The sequence below is a fragment of the Aphelocoma coerulescens genome (genome assembly GCF_041296385.1).
Source record: "Aphelocoma coerulescens isolate FSJ_1873_10779 chromosome Z unlocalized genomic scaffold, UR_Acoe_1.0 ChrZ, whole genome shotgun sequence".
NCBI lineage: Eukaryota > Metazoa > Chordata > Aves > Passeriformes > Corvidae > Aphelocoma > Aphelocoma coerulescens.
The window spans coordinates 24,425,236-24,448,924 of NW_027184085.1; the positions used below are offsets into that span (position 1 = coordinate 24,425,236).

General features: G+C 38.0%; 1 protein-coding gene across 3 annotated transcripts in view; it reads left to right on the forward strand.

Moving 5' to 3' along the window:
* The first annotated feature begins 1,382 nt into the window (after positions 1 to 1,382).
* ANKRD31 (ankyrin repeat domain 31) overlaps positions 1,383 to 23,689 on the forward strand; it is a 64,153-nt gene continuing 41,846 nt past the window's right edge. For 2 of the 3 annotated variants that reach the window (XM_069001944.1, XM_069001945.1), the window contains exons 1-11: positions 1,476 to 1,657; positions 2,353 to 2,408; positions 4,066 to 4,145; positions 7,474 to 7,520; positions 8,177 to 8,271; positions 9,277 to 9,317; positions 12,666 to 13,316; positions 16,479 to 16,618; positions 17,049 to 17,176; positions 20,257 to 20,436; positions 23,298 to 23,440. In XM_069001944.1, coding sequence (XP_068858045.1) covers positions 1,476 to 1,657; positions 2,353 to 2,408; positions 4,066 to 4,145; positions 7,474 to 7,520; positions 8,177 to 8,271; positions 9,277 to 9,317; positions 12,666 to 13,316; positions 16,479 to 16,618; positions 17,049 to 17,176; positions 20,257 to 20,436; positions 23,298 to 23,440 — 1,743 coding nt within the window. Of the gene's footprint in view, positions 1,658 to 2,352; positions 2,409 to 4,065; positions 4,146 to 7,473; positions 7,521 to 8,176; positions 8,272 to 9,276; positions 9,318 to 12,665; positions 13,317 to 16,478; positions 16,619 to 17,048; positions 17,177 to 20,256; positions 20,437 to 23,297; positions 23,441 to 23,689 lie in introns of all 3 variants that reach the window. The other variant, XM_069001942.1, reaches the window with a different exon arrangement.

The window sequence follows — 23,689 nt, forward strand, 5'->3', positions numbered from 1 at the left end:
TCCTACTTTTTCCATCAACATGATTTGGCAAATACTAAAAATGCTAATTTTATCAAGGTCATTGGGAGCAGGAGTCACTACGGTGATTTGGGGTTTGTAGTCTCTGCAAGTACATGACACCACATGTGCTGACATTGAGTTCTCGCATCGGTGGCTCTGGCGGTGGCTTGCTTGCAGCCAGGCCCGTGCTGGGAGAGGCCACGGGAGCAGCACTGCCCCACTGCACAGGAGGTGGCCCGCAAAGCTGAGCCAGAACCGCTCTGCCTGAGGAAAACATTGTTGTAATTCAGACCACCACTGAAGAGTGCTGCTGCAAACGCTGAAAATACTGTCAATTAATAATTTGGTTACCTCAAACTTGTTCCCACTCACGAGCACATGAACCATTCATCAGTAGCAATGAAGTAAGCTACTTAACCATGGCTAGAGAAGTGTTGCCAGTTTAGGAACTATCTAAACACAGACATAGAGCCTAGTTTAGAAAAGAGACATTGTTTATTCTGAACAGGGTACAAGGTGGAGTTTTCCGCAAATAAAGCACATCAATTCTTGAAACTTCGCACTAAATATATATATATATATATATATAGTAGCAAACAAAGAAATCACAGTTCATTGGTTACAAGTTAGTTCCCTTATTAATTAATATTCTACCTTCTATTGGTTGAATGATTCTCTTGTTTCTCACGCCGATATGTCTGCATGCTCACCTGTTCTCAAGTAGGTGGTTTTCTTGAGATGGTGGTCTGTGAGTCAGCAGTGGAGATCTCTCATTGTGAGACTTAAGAGCCTATGAATTGGCACTGATCCCTTTCGTACAAACAGCACGGGAACCTGTGGTGCCAGCCAGGTGACAATAGGCACAGCAGGACCCAACAACTCAACAGGAAATTTTTGTCAGGATCTGTAGTGATAGGAAAAGGAGTAATGGGTACAAATGGGCAGAAGGGAAATTTAGGGTAGATATTAGGAAGAAGTAGTTCCTGTGAGGGTGGTGAGACATTGAAGCAGGTTGCGCAGGGAGGCTGTGGATGCTCCAGCCCTGGAGTGTTCAACACCAGGTTGGACAAGGCCTTGAGCAACCTGGTGTAGTGGGAGGTGTCTCTGCCCATGGCAGAGGGGGTTTGGACTAGATTTTTAAGGTCCCTTCCTACCCTTTAACATTCTGTAATTCTAAAACCCCACTATGTGGTAAAAGCCCAAGTAATCCTTCCTTCAGGGTCCCCCTCTTTGAGGCTGTGCAGCCTTTTTCACTGGTAAGGCAAGACATTGTTTCACAACCCCCTTCTCACTCTCTTTAATTCTCTGGGCAAATCACCGTTTCTGACTCTTGAGATGTCAGCGTCAGAAGCGCACAAATTCGGAGCACTGAGCCCCATCTGATGACACACAGGACGCTGTTTGTTCGGGCTCTGTGGTCTGGGAAGCGCTGCGAGGCCGGTGCCGCCCGAGGGGCAGCGAGGCGCCGCCACAAGATGGCGGCCGCAGCTGAGGGGGACGGGCGGCCGCCGCCTGAGGAGGTGCCGGGGGAGCGGAGCGGCCGCACCATGGAGCGGCGGGGGAGCGGCGGCAACAGCGACACGGACAGCGACGAGACCGTCGTGGAAGGCTCTGTGACGGAGAGTGATGTGGAGGAAGAGGAGTTCCGTAGGAGGAGGTGGTAACACGGTGTGGCTGCGAGCGGCACCTGCCCACCTGCCTGTGCGAGGGCGGCGGCTGAGGGGGGCCGCTCCTAGCTGAAGGGTTTTGTTTTCTCATTCCCGTAGTCCTTTTTTTTTTTTTTCCTTTCTTTTTTCCTTCCCTTTGTTCAGAGCCGTTTTATATGCTCTTCGACCCAGTATTTCTTAGGTCTGCTAATAGCTATGTTTATTTTCACACACCCTGTGTGCCTTGGAGCCTATGCCTCCGGACCCATCATTTTAGTAACATTTTAGTCAGCAGAAGTGAAATGTTCCAGAAAACAACTCAGAGAAAATAAACACTATTAAATACAGTTTGTGCTGACTCTATTTCCCTGTAGCTTTGCCTTGATGTCATTTTCATATTATCTCTTCTATCCTTTAAGACATGGCAAAGATTTGAAACCACATGCAGATCTTTATGCTGGCTTTGTGGCATGGTAGTTCTTGGAAATACTTAAAGGAGCGATGTGCCTCAGTAGGTATAGTTTTCTATGCAGAAAATCACACACATCCCTACTGTTTGGGGGGCTTTTACTGTTTGTGTCAGTGCTCGCCCAGGGGTGTCCCCACGGCAGAGGCTGGGAGGGGTGCTTTCAGATGCCCTTTGAGTTTATAGGACTGTAATGCTTACAACTGCTTAACGACCTTTTATTTTATTTGTTTTGCTAAGGTTGGCTTTTCTTAACAAGGACATTGCTTTAACAGCTGAGATAAGTATTAATAAAGGTAGGACAGACTCTTTTTTCAGTCTGTGTTGTTTTTTTCCTTTGGATTTTGCCTAAGTCTGTGTTTAAACTTGGGTGTTGCATGAAGTTCATTCTTAGGAACTCTGTGTGCTCTTTTATTACATCCATAATTTTAGCTCATATTTTAAAGGATTCTTCAACACATTTTTAATATTTGATTAGGTTTGCTCTTGAGTTCTCTATTCTTCCTGTGTATACTATGAGAATCCCATAAGAATATCCTTTTTATTTACAAGTATATATTTGTATGTACGTGTTTGAGCAGAATAAAATAAATGGATTCTATATGCATAAGTCATATGTAACTATAGCTGCATATGCTATTTTAAAAACCTCTTTTATATTGTTAGTATATCCATTCTCTTTAACATAAAAAGTTTGAGTAGGGATATTTCAGTGCATTATGTTTAGTGTATCATTAAATTACTTTCAGCATAAATGAATGCACACTCATTTAAGGTCTTAAAATATTTGCTAATAACTCCCATAGAGCAGACTGCACGAGCAAGCATGTTTTAGTTGCATAACAGTTTCACTGTACTTCCTTGGCATTTTTATATAATCCATTTGACTTGCATCCTATAGGTTTTATTTCAGCAATGTTTCAGACTGAGTATTCTTTAAGTGACACATGGTGTTCTTCCAGATTTGGTTGTGTTTATCTTTTTGCCAGTTTGAAGATGTGAGTGGACCATAATTTTTTGTCAACCTTCTCTGAGTTAATACAAATCTTATCTTCAGCCCATTGAAATCTGCAGAAACTCCAATGGCTGTGATTTCCTAATGCTGAACTTTTTATAGTTCCTTGATAGTTTTAAGTGAGGAGAGAAGCATCATCCCATTTTGAACTTCCCTGTGGTTGTCCACTGGAATTAAATCCTCACAACATTCAACATACATGGTTTGAGCCATGTCTGTTTGACTCTGTTCAGTTTGTGGAATGGGCATTTGTCTGAGAGTTGAACGGGGAGTTTTGTCTCTGCAACTGTAATAGACTGTGGTATTTTTAGCATTCTGCCTGGATCATATTACATTTAGTAAGTTGGAATTAGAATTTCATCATTCATGTTTTCATGCATACTTGTATAGTAGTAATTTGGTGATGAGATACATAGCGTAAATACTAATTTGATTAGTGTTTTACTAGTGTCAGTAGCAACACCTTAGTTCTCAAGCACAGGGTCCAATCTTAAGGGTTTCTCACTTTTTTTTTTTTTTTTTTGAGAGAAGGTCTTCATTTGTATAGACATTAAAGAAAATATGCCATCTAGGAGTAGAAGTATATTTTTTGTCATATGGATCTGGCAGGTTACCAAAATAACAGTTGTTAGTTTAAAAAATAAGAGGAAAAACTTAATCTCCAATGCAAATTCAGGGAGGGTCCTGGAACACTAAGTGAAATAAATTTCCACTGCTGGCTGGTTTTATTAATTTCTGTTTCATTCATGTAGTTTCAAAATCTAGTGTGATAGACTATTTAGCCACTTGAATCTATTACATATCAAAAGTTTTGATGCATGTAGCTCAGTTACTGAGTTATGTAAAAGGTTACACAATTATGGAAGGTTACAAAGAAATTAAGACAATCAAAATTTTAATTACTGGGGATTTTTTTGTTTGTTTTTTTTTTTTTCTAGGAGCTTTTTCACCAGAAATCTGTTTTATACAGAAATTTAGTGACCACGCATATTATCATAAGGAGGAACAGATAAATCCAGTAAGTTCGGCAATGATAATGTCTTCTCTAAGCATATCTAATGAGTAATTATTAATAAACCTGCTGGGCCTCCCCTTGATTATGCGCAGAAGAGTCCGGTGGCTTACAGCAGAATTGGGTTCCATCTTGTCACCTTTGTATCACATAGTCTGCAGGAATGTATCAAAGACTATTCTCTGGTATTTCAAGAGATTATAACCTTTCAGATTTGAGGAACAAGCCCAGGACAGAGAGGAAGAAGTTGTGGAGCACAGATTTTTTTAATATATTCCTTTCAGGAGCTGAGGGATAATCATCAGGGTTGACTGTGCCAGAATACGCCCTGGGTTACTCATGATGAGATTACCTGTGATCCAATGATTGATCAATTGTTTCTTTCAAAAGGAAAGATAATAATCCAAAATGCAGAATAAAATGTCTATTTGCATGATGATGGGGTAATTATTTTACTCTATGGATAATTCTGCATTTCCTAATCTGCTAATTATCATATCTTTTAATGTATTTACCGTGGTTGGTAGCTAGCCCATAAACTTCTATTCAGTTGAGCAATTAGCTTTCCACCTGCAAATGACAGGGTCATGAAACAATTAGAGACAAACAGGTTCTCTGCTTTTAACTGTGACTGTTACACTGACTGGATTCACCACTCTGAAGCCCACAATATGTGTATCCTTATTCCAGTAAAAGAGAGGTTTTCTAAAAAGAGCCTCCTATATAACTAAAGGTACACTGAAAAAAGACAGGCTTCCCACTGAAGTGAATGTTTTTACAGCTCATTCTAGAATTGCAAATAAATTTGTCTCAACTGACAGTGCGGGAAACAGTGAACAAAATCCAAAAGATGCTGTTATTTCAAAAACTTCTTTCCATAACTTTATTTTGCTCCTTGCATGTCTGAGGGTTGTCTTGACTGAAGTTTGTCATCATTTTCTAAGGATGGACGGAACAAGAGAAGTGCACATTTTCTCTTTTCCCTCTGGGAGATGATCAGACTAACTGTTTCTTAACCTTAGTCTTTGGTTCTCACCAGATTAGCCAATCCCAAATCTAAGGCCAAATGCCTAGTCCACTAAAGAAAAAGTCAGAAAGGCAAAGAAACCTAGTACTTTTCACCAAATAGTTTGGGCAATTCTTAGTATTTTTTGTTTTGGTGAAACCCGTATAGCAAGACACTGGCAGCTTGGTCATGTACAGCTCGGGGACAGTATAAAATGTTAAGTTCTTACTGAATACTCCTAAGGAATGGCCGTGGCCTGTTGTCTTTGATACCCACACGTGTACATTGCACCAATGTGGTTCTTCAACCACTTCAAGAGCTAACATGGAAAGTACTTCCATAGAAGCTTTCCTTCTACACTGTCCTCAGAAATGATCATATATGCATAAAGCATTAAGATGTGATGTGGTATGGTGTTTGTACAGAGTGGATGGCTGTGAATGTTTTCAGGAAATGTAACATCTGTTCCAGTTGTTTTAGAGAGTCTTAGCTTTCTTTGTACCTCAGATGGGTTGGGGGAGACTTAGGATATGCAGTCCTGTCTTTGATTCCATCATATAAAAAATTGTAATTAAGAACTTTTCTCTACCAGAGATGCAGTAGATATATATACAGATTTTGTAGGATCCAGGTTCTTTTCAGCAAGTCATTTTCATTAACTGTTAAGATGCTATTCTATGGCTTGTTCAGACAGGTTTGTTAAGATTTGTTAAGTCAGTGCTTTCTCCTTTTTTATACTTATTTTGTCTTACAGTGTTTGATGAAGTGCACCAAAAGTTGTTAGGTAATACCTAACAGCTTTTAAGCATTAGTCTTTTTTTGGAAAACATCCAGAGTACCCTCATATAGTTGTCTGTATAAATAAGTTTTCAAGTGAGAAAAATTATTGAGATTTTTGCAGGAATTTCTTCACCAAAAATGAGGGCAGGATGAAAGGCCGTTCCCAGTCAGTGGCCAGAAATACTGTTTGTGTAACGTATATGGTTTGAGAAGATCTCTCAACCGGTGAGCAATATACTGATTTTGCTTAGAACCAAATTTTTTAGCAGACAAAACAGCTTCTTCTGCTGAGTTATAATGGTAGTTTTCTAAAATTTTAAAGCATCTGTCTGAGCAATGCTAGCCAGATAGAGAGGTTTAGTAGTTGTTCTGTTTTCTTCTGACTTTACTTGGTTTCTGGATAATGTTCTGTGTAAATATTTACGCTGACTCGCCTGAAGGGCCTGTTTAAGCAAAATAAGTAACTTTCTGCGAACTATCTCATTGCCATGTTTTGGAATTACATCAGTCAATACTTGTTGCACAAACTAAAGAATCTATCCTGTTCCAGGGAGCCTTTTAGCAGTCCTTGCTACTGGGCAATCTCCATGTGTTGCTCTTGAAACCAGTGTTAAGATGTTTGTTCTTACTGTGTGGCTAGTACCTTGTGTAAGCCAGAGAAACTGTCACTTAGTGTCCACACCAACGTGTTCTTTCTCAGCGTCTTCTAGTGCTGTTAATGCTGTCCACTGTAAGACAATGATTTGTTTAAAATTGCAGCCAGTGTGTGGATAGTTCACCATTAAAACCCAGTCTTAGCTCATCAGTGAGAGAACCATTCTGCAGTTCACTTGACTATCTTAATCATTCCAGTTTGCCTTAGACTTTGTATACTGGCTCCTTTTTCCATACTGAAGGAGGAGGTCTCTGCGTTATTGGCAAAGGCACAAAAAGCACATCCAAGGTCGTAATAAAGAGTTGGAATGTGGCTCCTCCTGTGACATCAGTTCTCTCCTTACCCACCTGCTCTTTCCTGTGTTGGCTTGTGGCAGCCCTGCCACTCAGAACTGGCTTATGTGCAAGTCTTGAAGTTCCTTTAATATGACATTTACAGGGATATTGAGAGCAGGATACTAAACATCACAGTCTTTGGAACAGCACCCTGTCTTATTTAATGAAAAAAAGTAATTGTTACAAAAAAAAGATTAAAACTGTGAGTTAAAATTAAAATACCTTGTGTTTTGGTCCTTTGATGTATAAAACATCTTAAGTTTGAAACAATTGTATCTTACTTGCAACAGTTTGTTTTCTTTGTGGGTGAACATTTTCTTCTATAGTCTTGATTTATTTTTCAACACTTTTGTCAAGTAGTCCAAAAAAAAAAAAAAAAACAACCAGATTTAAGCAGAATGCTTTTGTATCTTAGTAGTAGTGTATGTAATGATTGGATCTAAGACTTCCCTTTCCCAGCTAAATTACAAAAGGAAGAAGATAAGCCTACAATAAAACTGAGAAAATACATAAGTAAGTACTTCGTTTACTAACTTGTTAATTTTTTTCTTCTTTCAGATACTTCAAGAGGCACACATGTCTGACCAGTCTCAGTCTCTATTGAAGTGAGTATAATCACACAGGAATTCCAGTCAGGCATAATGTAATTAAATAACTCTGTTGTATATATACAATATACTTTTTAATGGTATTTTATTCCCGGTGTTCTATTGAGAAACAGTTTTCATGTTTACTTAGTGAAGGATCTATATTTATGTCAGCAGTAGTTTGGTGTCTAGTATGGATCAAGCTGTACTTGGATTTATTTTTGTTGATGATATTACCTTAAATCATTTAAGAACATAACCAACAAGAATAACAGAACTTGGGGAAAACCATTAGACAAATAAACAAAAACTTGTAATAAATAATATTAGGCCTTTTTGTCCTGAAAAAATTTCTATGAAGTCTTTCCAGAATCTAGAAACTATGGAAAGATTTCAGCAGAAGATAGGTTTATAACAGAAGTATAGAAAGGAGTAATAAAGAATAGAAAAAGCCATTTTTTTCACTTAAAGAACAAATGTGCAAACATAGCTGGCTCCATGTGGGAAATCCAGAAGTCTTATTGATTGCATGTCCTTGTAAAGAAAAGTATACCTCTAAAATAACTGCAGCTGTTTTCACAGGTAGTGGCCACCTCAAAATACTGTAAAAATTTTTGTAAGATGAGCAAATTGCAATTCCTTAAGAACTTTTTAATCGTATTATTTAATTCTAGGGGTTGGATAAACCATTCATCACCTACTGAAAATATTTCTAAGCCTGGTTTTTCATTAAATTCTGCAGAAGAAGAACAGCAGAATAATTCTATAGGTATGTTGTATTTGTACAAAACTAGGAGTTGCTCTGGCTGTGGCAAAATCGTTTGAGAAAATAATTTGAGAAGCTGAAGATGGGTATCCGTGTAGGTTTACATAGAATCTGACTATACGTGTTTTTTTACAACAGTTCTTCAGTTTTTGTAGTCAGGGACTGCAAGTTCTGTTTTTGTAAGTATCTGTTAGAATTGTTTGAAGAAATAACTGTTTCCTCAAGCCAGTGGTATATATCCAGTTAAAAATTATTTCATTGATGTTGAATTTTCTGACAAAGGTTACAGGCCACATGGTGCTTAAATGCCTTATGGATGTGTAAGGTAAAAAGGTCGTAGAAGCTTCCTACTTGCTTGTTTCTAACATGTCCAGGAATCAGAGGCATCTGTAAGAGAAGAGAAACAAAAATGCTACTATTCCCCAGATCTGTATGTCATGTGCTGCTACTCAAGTTGTACTTGCATTCCTCAGTGCTCCCAGACATGCAGGACTGCCCCATCTGTTTTGCTGTCTTGCACTTGAGCTTATTTTTGGTAATCCAACAGAAAAACATTCACTTTATTTCTGATTAGGAAATTGCCAGGGAGTCACATGAATGAAGCAGGGTGATGAGGGCAGGGGTCTGGGATCATCCCTATCCAGAGGCAGTAAGTTACTGGATTGTTTTAGCAGTATTGTCTAACTGCACTGTAATTAGAGAGGGCAGAGGATAGGTCTCATCATGTGAAATGGGTGGCAATTCCACCTGCTGAGAGCTTTGGAAACACAGGACTCTAAACCACAGTGAAGAAATGCGACAAAATAGCTCTGGGATATAATTTGGTGACTAACAGAGCCTAACTAGAAATTTTATTGTCAGTTCCACTTAGGGAACATGACTATAGTAATTTTTAAGGTTTGAAACTTAAGCTTTAATTAGGAAATTATGCCCTTTTTTTTAGAGATTATGAGAACTTTTGGGAGTGGAAAGTAAAACTGAAATATTTGTCTACTCTCCTCAATTTAGATATCAAATTGAATGGATTTCAGAAAGATTCAGAAGAAAAGGTAAGCAAATACGTAGCTATTGACACAGACACTGAGCAGATTAGGTGAAAAACTTTAAAGATAAGCTTTTTTTTCTGTTTTTTCAGTAAGAACCGTAGTTGTTAAGCTTGCAGAACACAAGGATAGAAGCACAGCAGTGAGGTGGGAAAGACATCATTATGAGACAGAATCTGTAAGGGCTGTTACTTAAGCTAAAGTAGTGAAGACACTTAGCAGTTTAAAATGTTTCCCACCAATGAAAGCTATGAGACAGGCATTGCATTTGGAAGGTCTCTGAGGAGGAACAGGTTATCTGTAACTGTCCTTTCATTTGGGAGAGTGTTACTTGTGGCCAGAAATAGGTAGTAGCAGAGTTTCTGCTGTGAAAGACTCTGCTTAATGCAGATATCATATCATTATGACTGTTCCATTTAGTCCCATTGATTTGTACCTACAAATAAAAAGTTAGGATTCTTTATAAATCAATTTTACTTGGCTTTTTTCAAGGATCCTGATTGAGGTTTATGTCAGGGAAAAAGCAGTACTTGCTAGAATTCACCAAAGGCAGATTTGAGACCAGTATTGATACCAAAATCGGCCAGAGAGGAACATTCTAACACAGTTTTGAGTATTAGAGAGCAGACATTCTTTACTGCAGCAGTGGTCATTTGGAGGATCCTTCCTCCAACTGAGTGCCCTGAGCATCTGGTGAACAGAGTATTTATCTTACACACTGATCACACATTCATTAGCTGTCCCCCCTTACTTGATGTGTGTCTATTACTTTATTTTACATAGTTGCACCCCTTATCAGAAGTCCTTACATGGTTCTTTGGGGTCTTCCTTGGTGTTAGTCAGCGTCCCGTGTCCTTTTTAGGTGACTGTTCCTTGACCCCTGCTTTTGAGTAGGCACAGTATCATTGTTTTGCATAACTTTTACTTTGTCAGCCTTGCAGAGCTGAGCTGGCATCCTGCTTGCATTTTGCATGGCTTCTGTTTGCTTAAGTTACATCCTTTATCTATTTCTCCAAGGCTGTGCTGTTCTATTCCACTGTCCTTACCAGAGTAAAATGTGTTTCTGTTCTACTGTCCTTCTTGTCCACGTCTTCCAGCAAATACGAGCGATGACAGGGTCAAGTATTCCATCTCAGAACTAAAGGAAAAAATGAAATCTCTCAAGGATATTCTTCTCTGAAAAATATACAACTATTAATATAAAACTATAAGTTTATTAAATGAAACATTCTCATTGTACAGAATTAGTCCAATAGAACAAACTAAAACAGAGCCTTGAAACACAGATTGCCTATTATTAATAGCTTCTGGAGAATAGGCAGATTGAATGCATTGAGAGTATCTCCAGAGGATATTTTAGGAGCCTGGAGTAAGAAGGCTGGAAATAATCACTGCAGTGAATTTTACTTTTTGGTTATTGGCTGATGTTGGCACTAGCAAGATCTGAGTCTTGCAGAAAGATCTTTAGTGAGATGAATCAATGGCCATCACAGGCTTCCATGTACTGATTTGAAGCAAGATCAGGACAGAGACACACCTTGACAATCAGCAGTGAGTCACTGAATATCTTAGTTTTGTGTATCCCTGAAAATATGAAATAAATCTATAAATTAAGATTATCTATGCATAGAATTCTGACACCACACAGTTAGTCTTGCTGAGTTTTCTTGGTTTTGATGATGTAGCAGCAGTGATTTCTGTTGGGGTTAGTCTGTCGGTAGTGGGGCCAGTACTGTTCAATGTCTTCATTAGTGACCTGGAAAATGGAACAGACTGCACCCTCAGCAAGTTCAGAGGTGGTACTGGGAGGAATGACTGATAGACCAGATAGCTGTGTATTGTCATTCATAGGGACCTGAACAGGTTGGAAAACAGGGTGAAGATGAAATTTATCAAGGGGAAGTGCGAAGTTCTACATCTGGGGAGAAGTAAGCTCAGGCACCAGTACAGCTTGAGACTAGCTGACAGGAATATAGTTCTGCCCGAGAAGGACTTTGGAATCCTGGTGGACCCTCTGCTCTTGTGAGACTCCACCTGGACTACTGTGTCTGGGGTTTTGTGAAAATGTCACATTTTAGGGTTGAATTTCAGTTGACCTTGGGGTTTTTAGGATTTTGGAAAATTTCACTGCCCTTCAACAAATGCACTGAGCATTTTTCTTGGGAAATTTGTAATACATACACATGCTGTTTATACCATAGTTCTTCAAGCAGACAAAGTTACGCCAGTGGAGTTGGTTTTTTTCCCCCAGTTTTTTAAGGTCTGGATGAATTAGAGAAGTGGTGTAAAAATAAAGTGTAATTCAATAAAGCAAAGTAAGAAGTAGTCAGTACTTAGAAACAATTCGATGTGCATGTAAAAGATAGGAAATAGCTGGTGGAGGGATAATTTTTCAACAAAGAATCAGGGATTTATTCTGGCTTGCAAACTGAATGTGAGTCTATGCTGTCAGATTTCTGCCCTTTCTGCCTTACTGTGTGTGAGCTTTATCTAAATTATGTCACCAGTGATTAAAGGTTTCTTGCATTGCCCAGCATTGCCACTTGCTGGCAGCAAGAGTCTAAGAATGCATTGAAAGAGATTTTCTTAGATCCAGTATTTCTAAGTACAAGCATTATTATATACAAATGTTATAAAGAAAGAAAATATGGTTTAGGTATGTAGAGCCATCACGTTTTTTTCTACAGAGCATTTAAAACAGGGATAGGTAAAAAAATGGAAGAGCTATTTCTTCGTGTAAGAATGGGTGCATCTGTTGAATCTAGCTCAAAGGGATTAGAAAAACAGTAGCAATATTACTTTTCCAAGAACAATTACGATTTCATGTTCTGTACTCAGTGTGAAAACCACACCATGCAAACTTTTCAAAATCCTCAGGTTTTGAACTGAAGTTTGTGAGATGCAAATCCGCCATAGCTATAGTGGATCCACATAAACACATAATCAAAACTCCTATGTTGTGTTTTACTAACAAGGTATTTGAAGTTATTGTGACTATGTTAACTTTCGTTATTTCTATGTGGCAGCAACTTTAAATGAGTTTCTTTTAAAGCCTTGTAAAATCCTCAGGCTATTGTCAATGGCATAATATCTTTGACTAGAACAGATTTAGTCTCTTTTGCTTGGATTTTCACTGCTATAGTGAAACTTCTTTTGAAACTGAGAGCTCAGTCTAACTCTTGTTAATAGATTGTATGAAGGAAGGCTTTGAGTCTAGTAGATTTTGCAAAAATTGATAATAAATGTACACATATATCTAGAAAGAGAGATGACTTCTAAAGTGAATGTTAATTAAATGCTTTTTAGAAAGAATTGCTTCATTCCTTTTTGTAAACTTTTTTATTTAATTTTTAGATATCACAAAAATTAAGTAATGAAGATTGCAGCCTCTGTCTAGATGCTCCTGTCGAAGACATAGTAACAGTTCTACAGGAACAGATACCAGAAGATACATTTCCACATGTTTTAGATAATTGCCACAGAACCTGCATGACCATTATTGGCACAGATAACACAGTAAAAGAGCATTCCCTTAATAATGATACAGATCTTTCACTGTCATCCCCAGGGAAGATTTTCATGGACGTACTCACTGAACAGAATATAGAGACTAGTGAAGTTGACATCAGTGATTTGTTGAGATACCCTAGTGATTCTGAGAGTCTTAAAGTTAAAAACTCATTGCCTGACAAGTTAGAGTGTCAGAATCATGACTATTCCATCAACCCATCAGCATCTGAGAGCAGTGTTGCCCTGCCAGTAGAGCTTGTGGCACCTCTGAATGGCTTGTCAGGATCAATGGTACAGGCTGCCACTCCTACAGTGCCAAATGAGGGACAGCTTATCGCCAAGGAAGAGCAGGTAAATTCAGAACCCAGTGTTCTGCAGCTAGATGATGACTCTACGCAAATAATAAACGTGATGGAGCCTCGACTTGCTACAATTCAGATGGAAGAAATAAATGCCTTCACAGGATCTAACTTACAGAGCACAACGAATCAGCAAGTATACCCACACTTTAATTAATATTTGAAATTCCATGTTTATCATAAAGTATTATATAAAGTAGCCAAGTTACTTGAAGATGGGAATCTTAGTAAAGAATAAACTAGCGTCAGTAATTTGCATGTTTAAATAATTTCAGTTGTTTCTGTTTTAGAAGTGGGGTACTGCATTTCCTGTTTGGATGTATCCATGTTATGAAAATAGCTGAGCTTGCTGGGATGGGAAATCCTAGTAAAATTAATTTATTCACTGATGTAGAAACCTAGAATTACCATGGGATTTTTAAAAACTCCTGGACCTCCTCTGTGTCTTCTGTGTCTCATGTTCTCTCCAAAACACTATTCTGTTATTTCATTGTAGCATACCAGCATTAACCAGCCAATTCCAGCTCCAGGTTCCTACTGCATCCTGTTCTGTTTTTGATCCAGGCAATAGTGTGCTGTTTTCTTTTGTCATAGTTCTCACTGCTGTAACATGTAAATGCTTTGCACGTATTACAAAGTAGATAAGAGCTATGTCTTTCCTGTAGACTAGGAAGACTATTCAATGAGGATTTTTTACACATGTGTTTAGAAGCGTATTTATTGTGCTTAGTTCTGCCTGTGCGAGACATACTGAAAAAACTGGGGCATGTGTTTATGTTCCTGTCCTCCCCTGAAGAAGATGGTATGTATGGATACAGCATGTGATCCTTCTTGTTACTTTGTGTACTGTGAAGGTGTTCTGTAACAGGTCATTTCTATTCAATAATACCAGTGCAAAAATACAGAGAGGAGCATGAAAGGACAGCCATAATCTCTTTTTGTTTAGATTATAATAAGGGAAAGAGAAGGACCGATAGGAGACATCAGTTTATGCTGCAGAGTATATTAAGCATCTCTTGTAAACCTGTAACCTGATTCTCTGCTCTGTTTTGTCTTTGAATAATCTGGAGCTGCAAATCAATGATCAGTCATATAAAGCTGACTATTTCAGGTGGTTTTACAACTACTTTACATCCCCACAATGGCATAAAGCATCCAAAAGCTATAGGTTAATTCTGTCTTTTCCTAGTAGTATTAATTGAATACTACTATCAGCGTGCAATTAAATGTGCCACAAAGATGGCTAATTTCAATGTGCTGAAAGGTCTGTAGGCCAATTGTCTCACAACCACAGCACTTTAAAAAGCTCTTTTAGTGAAGAAATTTGTGGCACAGATGCATGAAGATTCATGTCTAGATTTACTCAAAATTGCAGTTAAAATTGTGAAGCAGAGTCTTGTGGAAGTGGAGATCTCTAACCTCTTGTCAAATAATAATCAACTTCAGCTTTTCTTTATGCCTTTATCTGGTGTTCTGGAAGGCAGAAAGTAAGGAGACAGTTGACTGAGGAAAAAAATCCCAGTTAATTTGTTAGTAAATGTTGAAATTAACCGTGGTCTTTTCTCACCCTTCTTTCTTCAGAGTATTTTTGTGGTGAAACAAGTATCCAAAAGAGGAGAGCCTGTACTGAGTTGTAGAGGCAATCAGGATGCTGAATATCCCATATATTTTAGTATATGGTCTCTTATAAAGCAAGTGTGGGGTTTTTTTCTTTGAAATGTTTTCTTCTCTAACCCTGCTCCCATCACAGGTGTGGATCCATGGAAAGTATTGCTAGGATAGTTTTCTAAGCTAATATATTTGATTTTCCCCAGCTGCCATAGGATCATTAAGGTTGGAAAAGACCTCTGGGATCATTGAGTCCAATTGTCCAACCATGAGCCACTGTATTTACCACTAAACCATGTCCCCAAGTGCCACATCCACATGTCTTTTGAACACTTCCAGGGATGGTGATTCCACCACTTCCCTATTCAGCCTGTTCCAGTGCCTGGCCACACTTCCAATGAAACAATTTTTCCTCGTACCCAATCTAAACCTTCTCTGGCACAGCTGGAGGCCACTTCCCCCTGACTTACTGCTTTTCACCTGGAAGAAGAGACCAGCCCCCACCTCACTACAAACTCTTTTCAAGTAGTTACAGAGAGCAATAAGGGCACTGCTGAGACTTCTTTTCCTCAGGCTAAACAACCCCAGATCCCATGTTAACATGCATTGTCTCTTGACCCAGGGGGATCACTTCTAAGAAGGCAATTCCCCTCTTCAGTACCCTCTCTGCTAAATATGTCAATTAAAAAGATTAATCAGCACATTCTCCATTTCTATTTGTATCCCAAGAAAGGACTAACCAGTTCTCCCACATCATTGTGAAAGAATTTCTATGCATGTGTGCTGAGGATGTGTCCTAAAAGCTTTCAGCATTATTCAATTATGTAATAAACTAATGAGTACCCAGATTTCAGGAGCTTGAGAGACACATAGCAGCATGTCACACTCACATGGCTAAAACAGTGAATAAACTCAAGTAAGTCAAATTAAATTCTGTGTGGTGACCTGTCTTTAGGGTGGGATTAGAGGTAAATCTTTGGTGTACGTGAGTCATTTAGGTTCCCCTTTGCACAGCATAGGATGAGGTAAATCACTATAATCTCAGAGTAGCTCTTCCTCTTTACAAGTGGTGGAGTAATGAGGATGCCTAGTGTCATCTACATGGCTGGCTTTTAGAAGGTTGAAGGTAAGTGAACTGACTCTCATCTGTGATGGCTGTAGCTCAGGGATGGTATGTCTTTAGAAATAACTGCTCAGCTGGGAGTTGCTGAACTTCAGGTGAAACATAGATCTCAGCTTGTGTAAATTTTTAGACTTCTGCAACAGTGACATGGATAGGCTATCTTAAGACATCTTAAGCATCATCTTGTTTTTTAGGACAGGAGCTCATGTCCATAGGAAACTAAAATGAATCTATTGTCATTTCAAATGTCCAGTCAAATAACTTTCAGATAGAACAGTTTTTGTTTGCTGTCATCCAGCCTAGATTTATGTTTTAAGTTGTGATTCTTGAGTAGCCTAATTCTCTCAGCTAATTCTGACAGGAACACGTTGCAGGGCATACTACTTCAGGATTGCCTCTCCTGTGGCACTGTCTGTCTTTCCTATCTGTAGAATTCCAGTTATTCACCTAAGCAACCCCTTAACACATACAATTTAAAAAAGAGTGTTCTTGTATCTCTTTTATATACAGCCTTTGTTTTATCTTCATGTGTACCAGTTGCTTCTGATACTTCTTTTTTTGTCACAGCCTGTGGGTGGTCAGCAGAGAGAGAAAGAAGTAATGTCAGTTTACTTGGATGCCACCTTTAGTGAAAAGCAAAGTGGTGAGGGACATTCACATTCAGTGAAGTCTGCAGCATGTGTAGAAACAGCCCAAACAACATCAAGGTAAGCGAGACCTCCTCAGGAAAGTAGATTGTTTCATCTCACCACCAAATACTGGAAGAGACAGCAGGGAATGACTCGCAGCGGCAGTATAACAAGAAACAAACCTAAGTATTTTGAGTGTGAGAAATTATGCATAATAATTCTTAAATTTTTAATATATTAATGTAATAGATGTGATGCATGTGGAGTACTCATTTGTCATGTGAATGACTTTAAATGATCAAAGGTAAAGGTTTTACCTGCTATTTACAGATCTGGGAGTTAGTTTCTCTCCTGATTTACTCCTTATTTAGTACTACCTAAATTAGCCTATGTGTTTGTCTGCTATGAGGCTTCTTTTTGAAATCAAATGCATTCATATTCTTAGCTCTACTGAAAACATTGATTTATATAGAGAATTTTTGTTGATTCTAAGCTAATCTTTTGTCAGTAAAAGTCAGAAATCTACTTCTGAAGACAAGCAGGACCTGGAAACCATCATATGGCAAGAAATAATTCTGAATGAGTATGCAGAAGCTAATCAGAGGAGAAGGAGTAAGAGAATCGACAACAAACGGAGTAAGATACTATGTGCTGTTATCATACAGATTATTATTTGAACAACTATACTGAATCAAATATAATTCATAATTTTTCCAATAAACTGTAGCATGATTTTCTTTTAAAAATATTGTATAAACATTCATTTTAATAATTAAAGTTATTGATAATTTCCCTTCTTCTGAAAACCCTTATATTAGCAACCTAACAGTTAACTTGTTTCCATAAGTTCCTTAAGAATAATGAGATGTTTTTCAGGATGCGATTCTTATTGCAGTGTTTTGTATGAAAAAATTATGGTGTGTTCTGAAAAGGAGAAATGTTTTTTTGCAGAGTGAAAAGGTAGATCCTGAGCTACATCTATATATCCTTCTGCCATTTAGTATTGTGAGTGGAACATCATTGTCAGAGCATCCGTGCTGTTCTCAAGAACTGACCTATACAAAACAGTTTATTCTATTTTGAATGCCTGCTGTTGTTACCCTATCTACAGGATTATAGGGCCTTTACTACCATAGTTGCAGAGCACTCTTTTGAAGTATTTTTATTTGCAATGCGGTTTGTTAGAGAGAAAGATTGCTAGTTTTCATCCTTTGAAGGTACATGCAGAGAAATTCTTGACCTTGCAGAGGAATTTTGTGTGAGAATAAAGAATTTCCTCACTTAAATGTTCACTTCAGCACCGTTAAGACTGGGTCTTATCTGTTGGGGTTTTTTTGTTCAAGTCCACTCGGATAGGGTTTTTCCATTTACCTACAATCATTTAAACATCTTACAAAGTTTGTAAATATTTGAATTGTGACTTCAATTGTAGCTACATTATAGATCTGAAAAAACATGAAGAAGTCCACCTCCAATTAACAGAATTTAGTTCTCTTTGTAGGATTTTAATAATTCACGGTAGAAGCACCATTTTGATGAGATTTAAAGTTGAATGACTAACTGCTCATCTATTTTAAATTGACTTGCTAGTTTCCACTCAATAAACAAGTTACTGATTCTTTAGTATGGTTTCTGCAGAAAGAGTTTAATTGCCTGTAGAGGTAGCTTCATGTTAAACCAATCTAGCAAGCTTACATCCCTTTCACATCAGACCGATCAAGAGCCCATTGGTCATCTTAGTTGGTAATTCACTCTAAAAACAACACGATAAGCTTTGGTTTGGGTCTGCATGTGTCACTTGTTTTGCACAAGGTCAGGCACATGGAAAGTTCTAGGGAAGGCAAGTGGAAGTGATGGGAAATAGATCCCTTCAAGGAAGATTTTAATGAGGTAAAGTGTAACATAGAACTGCACATTGTTTTGTTTATGTCTGTGCAAGTCTAATCCCTCCTGAGCTGCTTGGCTGGTTTAGATCAGTTCTGACTAGTGACTGCATGTCTTAAATGATTGATGTCTTGCAAGGCTGGACAGGTAAAGGAGAGGGACTATGTGCTTAGCTGAGGGAAACCCCTATCTATTAGATTGTAAAAATCTACACAGAGTCAAGAATTTAAGAATGTTTGGAATTAGTCCGAGCTCACAGTGTACAGCAATGCACAAAACATCAAGCTGTGTGAGTTACAGCTCTAGAACGACTATGGGTTTTAAGGTCTATTTCTGGTGATGCTGAATTGATTTTTGCCTTTTTTGCTTTTATGTGTTCTCTATAATCTTCACACATGTATTTGTAGCTCTGTAGCCCATTATTGTGTTTGTAGTTAGGTTGTTTAGTTTGTAGTTGTGCTTTTCCCTACCCCGATAGGCAGAAAGACAAAACACATTGCAGAGGCTCCAAGCTGGGAGTCCAAGGCCCCTATCCTATCTTGGTTCTTCCTGGGAGCCAAGGTTGAAAACAGCTCTTCAAAACACATTTTCATAAATGAAGTTTAGTTCCTATCTAAGGGGAGAGGATTTAGTAAAGGATTGAACCAGGGGGGAATTACCTCACCACTTAGGTCTCTAAATGGGGATTTTTGTCAGTTATGCTAATTTGCTAAACTTATAAAACTGTACTCACCCCATGCGGGGGTCAGCATTTTCCATATCTGCCCCTGGAGGCCTCCAATAAAGGCCAGCCTTTATATTACCTCCTGTATTAATATTATCTCAAAAGTGTGTTTTTTCATTTCTAGGTTCTTTAAGGCATCACTGGCACCGGGGTGGAGTTTTAGAGCCAATGGGGCATATCTGCTACAGCTTCTGGAGAGGAGCAATGTAAAACAGCCTGCTGTCCTAAGAGTTTTCATTAGTAGATGAATTAATGGCCTAGGCCTGCACTGTGTTTATCTGCAAGTGGTTCTCCTGTTCTTTCCTTCTTCCCATCTTTCTTCCCTCCTTGTTTTTTGTCAGAGGCAGTAGCCAGGATGCTCTTCTCCACAGTTTTAAGGGATGCTGGAATGGCACTGCTGGTGAAGTACAGAACAGCTCATCTATGTACCGGATATAATTTCAGCCAAGCTGAAAACTGTGATGACTGCATAATGGGAGATAGTGTTTGTTTTGTAAAATACTAAACTAAACATTGAATACAGTCTCTTTAAAATTTTTTTTCTTTTACATTTAGACCTCATATTCACTCATTACAGAAATGACTGAGCTGGTTGTGAAGTAATGAGAAAAGATAACCTGAGGGAGTTAATTTCAAGCACTTGCTCACAAACCAGGGGTTTTAAAAAATAGATGAGTAAAAAAGAATGGTAGATAAATTTGACTTTTAAGAAAAGTTAAATTATTGAATTACTGACTGGTTATTGAAATGATCACCTTATAATGATTTGTATGCGGAATAGTGGTTTTATCATCCATTGGTAAGCAATACACCTTGCAAAAATGTCACTAGAAAGGAAGAAGTCTGAAGTTAAAACACTTCTACATAGTCATATTTCTGTGTGTTGAATTTCAGTTGGAGTTTTGTTATGAAATGCACTATGACATCTTTTATTAAATTATGTTATTATTCAATTTGTGATGTGTTTTTTGAGATTTTCATTTTTACTAGATTGAATGAACATTTGTTTCTTCAGAAAGCTTATTTACTAACTGTAATATAAAGTGAAGCCAAGATAAAAGAGAAAAGATACTTTTCTGTGCAACTGATCTTTTACATTATTTTTCAGAACGAGAAGCCTTTGGTAGGAATTCTGTAAATCCAACTCGCCCCCTTTCACTTTCAACAATCCACAGGAGGAATGCGTATGGTGAGAACTTACTGCATAGAGCTGTTATTCACCAGGACATAGATCTTGTACGTAGGATAATAAAAGCCGGTGGAAAAGTAAATGCTCAGGATTATGCTGGTAAGTTGCAGTTGTACTAAAATACTATTTTCAATACAAGTACCTGCCTATAACTAATAAAAACATATGTTATGAGTTTGTGCAATGGGCAAGGTTGTAGGTTTGTGACTGGTCAATTGGTTATTGAATTTTTATTGTTTTAACTTAGTACTTGTTCATGGAAAAACAGGTAGATCTAGTTACAAAAGTATACAAGAAAAGAAAATTTTGAGGGAAAAGTAAGCACTTAAAAAAGTTACAGAATGATGCAATTAGGTTTACGTAGCCTTAATTCAATGATTCCATGCATGCTTATAACTAAACAGTCCCTAATTAAATAATCAACTTCATAGGTTTTAAAGTTGGGTCCATTCGTTGTCCATTTCAGTGGCTAACTTGAGACATCAAGATGTAGATTTTCCAGTTTAATTTTTCAGGAACTTTGATTTCGCCCTTTACATCTTGAGCGAAGTTGAGCACTGTTTTGGATTTTTAAAGTTGTGATTACTTGGTATTTTCCATTTTTTCTCTGTCTTGGGCAGGGAAAAAAATCTCGACAAATAGCAGCCAGCTATTTGATTCAAGCAATTTACCTTACTCACTTTTTTTGGGTGATACTCTGTGCCAAAGACTTCACCTTAATTATTACTTGGTTGTTTCAAATATAAGATTATTCCTAATCTGCACTTCCCTGTCTCATCCATTAGTCTCTGAAAAATTCCTGTAACAAGGAGTTTGCAGACTCTTCTGCTAGAAAACTTCATTCTTACAGTCTTTCCATATTGTGCTAGCAGCTAGGATTTCACAACTGTCCTGTGGGAAAGAAAAAAAACCACGTTCTGCAGTTACAGGCTATTGCATAATGCAAGCATATAACAGACCAAAATTAAGGTTGAAATTCTCTGTATTCTGGGACATATTGAGAGGTAGATGGGGTCAGTGGCAAACCTCAGACTTTTACAGAACAGGCATTTGAGCTAACAGAGTGACTTGTAATATTCTAACCTGTGCTAGAGGCAGATGAGAAAATATTTTGTTGGTGGGGTTCAAAGCCCTCTGTTGATAACCGAGAAGTGCTGATAGTGTGGGTTCAGCTGCAGCCACAGTAGGCAAGTGTACTAAAGTGCACTGGTTTTAGAGTTTGGTGTCACAGCTGCTTCCTTCTCCTGCCTTTGCATATTTTGCTAGGGCACCATTTCTTCATCCCCCAGACTCTGGCTGCTGTTTTTTTGGTGCAGAAGGAGCAGAGCTGCACAAAATATCTTTTAATTATACTCCCTGAAGAGATGAGACGTTGACCTGACCCTGCTTCCTTTGTTTTCAATGAGGCAGGTGTAATCAGAAAGAAGTAGACTTACCAGATTTATGTCCTTTTGACATGCACTTTCATCTTGGTCTCTTTGGGTCATTGTTCTGAATATTGTATTCTGCCTCTGTGTCTGTTCTCCTCCTTTAAAGCTTCCCCCCAGTGATTGTCCGTATCTTAGTCTGGTATTTTTTCCTTATTCCTATGCTCTGGTACTCTGCTCAGTACCTAACTGAATTATTGAGATCTTCTGTTGTTTGTTTTGTTTTGGGTTTTTTTTCTCCTTTGTATTTCCTGGACATCAGCGTGTAGGATATGGACAGCATATTAGAGATACTGTCTTGTGCTCTTAAGTTTGAGTCTTGACTCACAGTATCCCAAGGGATCTGAGAAGCAGTTGCAGTGAGACTTGTGTTTCTCCTTGATTTGGAGCCTGCACAGTGTCCTTGCATGCTCATGTTGGTAATCTCTAGTGATTATTAATTGAATGTGTTGCAGGTGCAGTTTTTCTGGGTGTTATTATTTTATCAGGTAGAGCATACTTTTTACTGAGGGAGAAATTAGTACATTCCCTAAATGATAACTTTTATTATCTCCTTAACAGATTTCGTAATAAACCTAGTTACTAGGAATATACAATATTCAGGGTTAGGCTGTGTATAAAAGAGCCTCAAGAGTTTCTCTCTCTAGTGAAATTAAGATAATTTTGCATAATGGGACTGAAACAATCTTATTAAGCCTTATTAATTCACCTATTTTGTATGTGAATTAGGCCCTGACAACCTTTTGATAATGGAAAATTGTTGAAGAGTAAGACTATCCATGAAAGTGATCTTCTGGAGGGCATGTTAGTTTCAGAGCTGGAAAATAAGAAGTGGAAAATCGTCTGTGTTTTTCCCTTATGTCTCTTACCCTGTGTATTTAAGGACCTGATGCATGGCTATGCTAAACCCAGTTCGAAGACTTTTATTCCATATTTTTCCTAAACAGGTCCTTCATGGAGTAGAATTCATGTCATATCTTGTCATACAGGTTTTTTCCATATACCTGGGAGTGAATATGGAATTTCACTAGGGATTCTTCATCTATTTGAACGCTCAAACCATTCTTGGATAGTCCTAAAAATGTTTTTGTTTGGTAGTAAATAATTCATGTCTTTTTTTTTGTCACTCCTTTCTTACTTACCCTCTTCAGTATTGCCATGAAAATAAAAGAGTGCCATGAAAAATTAACTTGTCCTTAAAACAGCATATATGTTTTACTTCAGGAGAAATTACTAAAATATGGGATGAATAATTTTTAATCTCTCATTTCATAACAGAACTATCAAATCTAAAACTAATGTTGTTACACCAGCATCTACTTCCTCAGTAGGTGCAAATTTTGTCAAAAGCATGAGGTCTCCCAACCCTTGTGATGTTTTCATAAACATTTCTTCATACATCTTACTGGAACGCATCAGTTTTTACTATTTCAATATACTCTGTGAAGTCTTTATCAGAGACATCTAAAAATGACATAAATTTTTAGAAATTTTTTCACCCGAATGTGAAATACATGTTTTTCTTTTTCGTAGGCTTGACTGCGCTACATATAGCAAGCATGGAAGGCTTTTATGGGATAGCAAATCTGCTTTTGAAAGCAGGAGCTGATGTTAATGCTACACAAAGGGAACAAATAACACCCTTGCAAGATGCAGTTAAAGAAGGTCATTATGAGGTATATTCCGAATTGAATACAAAATATGATTTAGGAATAGAAATTATTGTTCTTGAGTCCAGAAGGTCACATGTTTTTATATGGGGCTGGTCTTTTTAGATTATAGGTAAATTCAGGAGCTTGCAAGTAAGTCCTCCCTGCCTGATTTCTATTCAAACCACTCCATGCTTAACAAGGTTTGTCCAAAAGGAGAAATTTTTTCTGTTTCAGACAATGGCTGTACTACTGAGGAGTAGATTGCTACCAGTT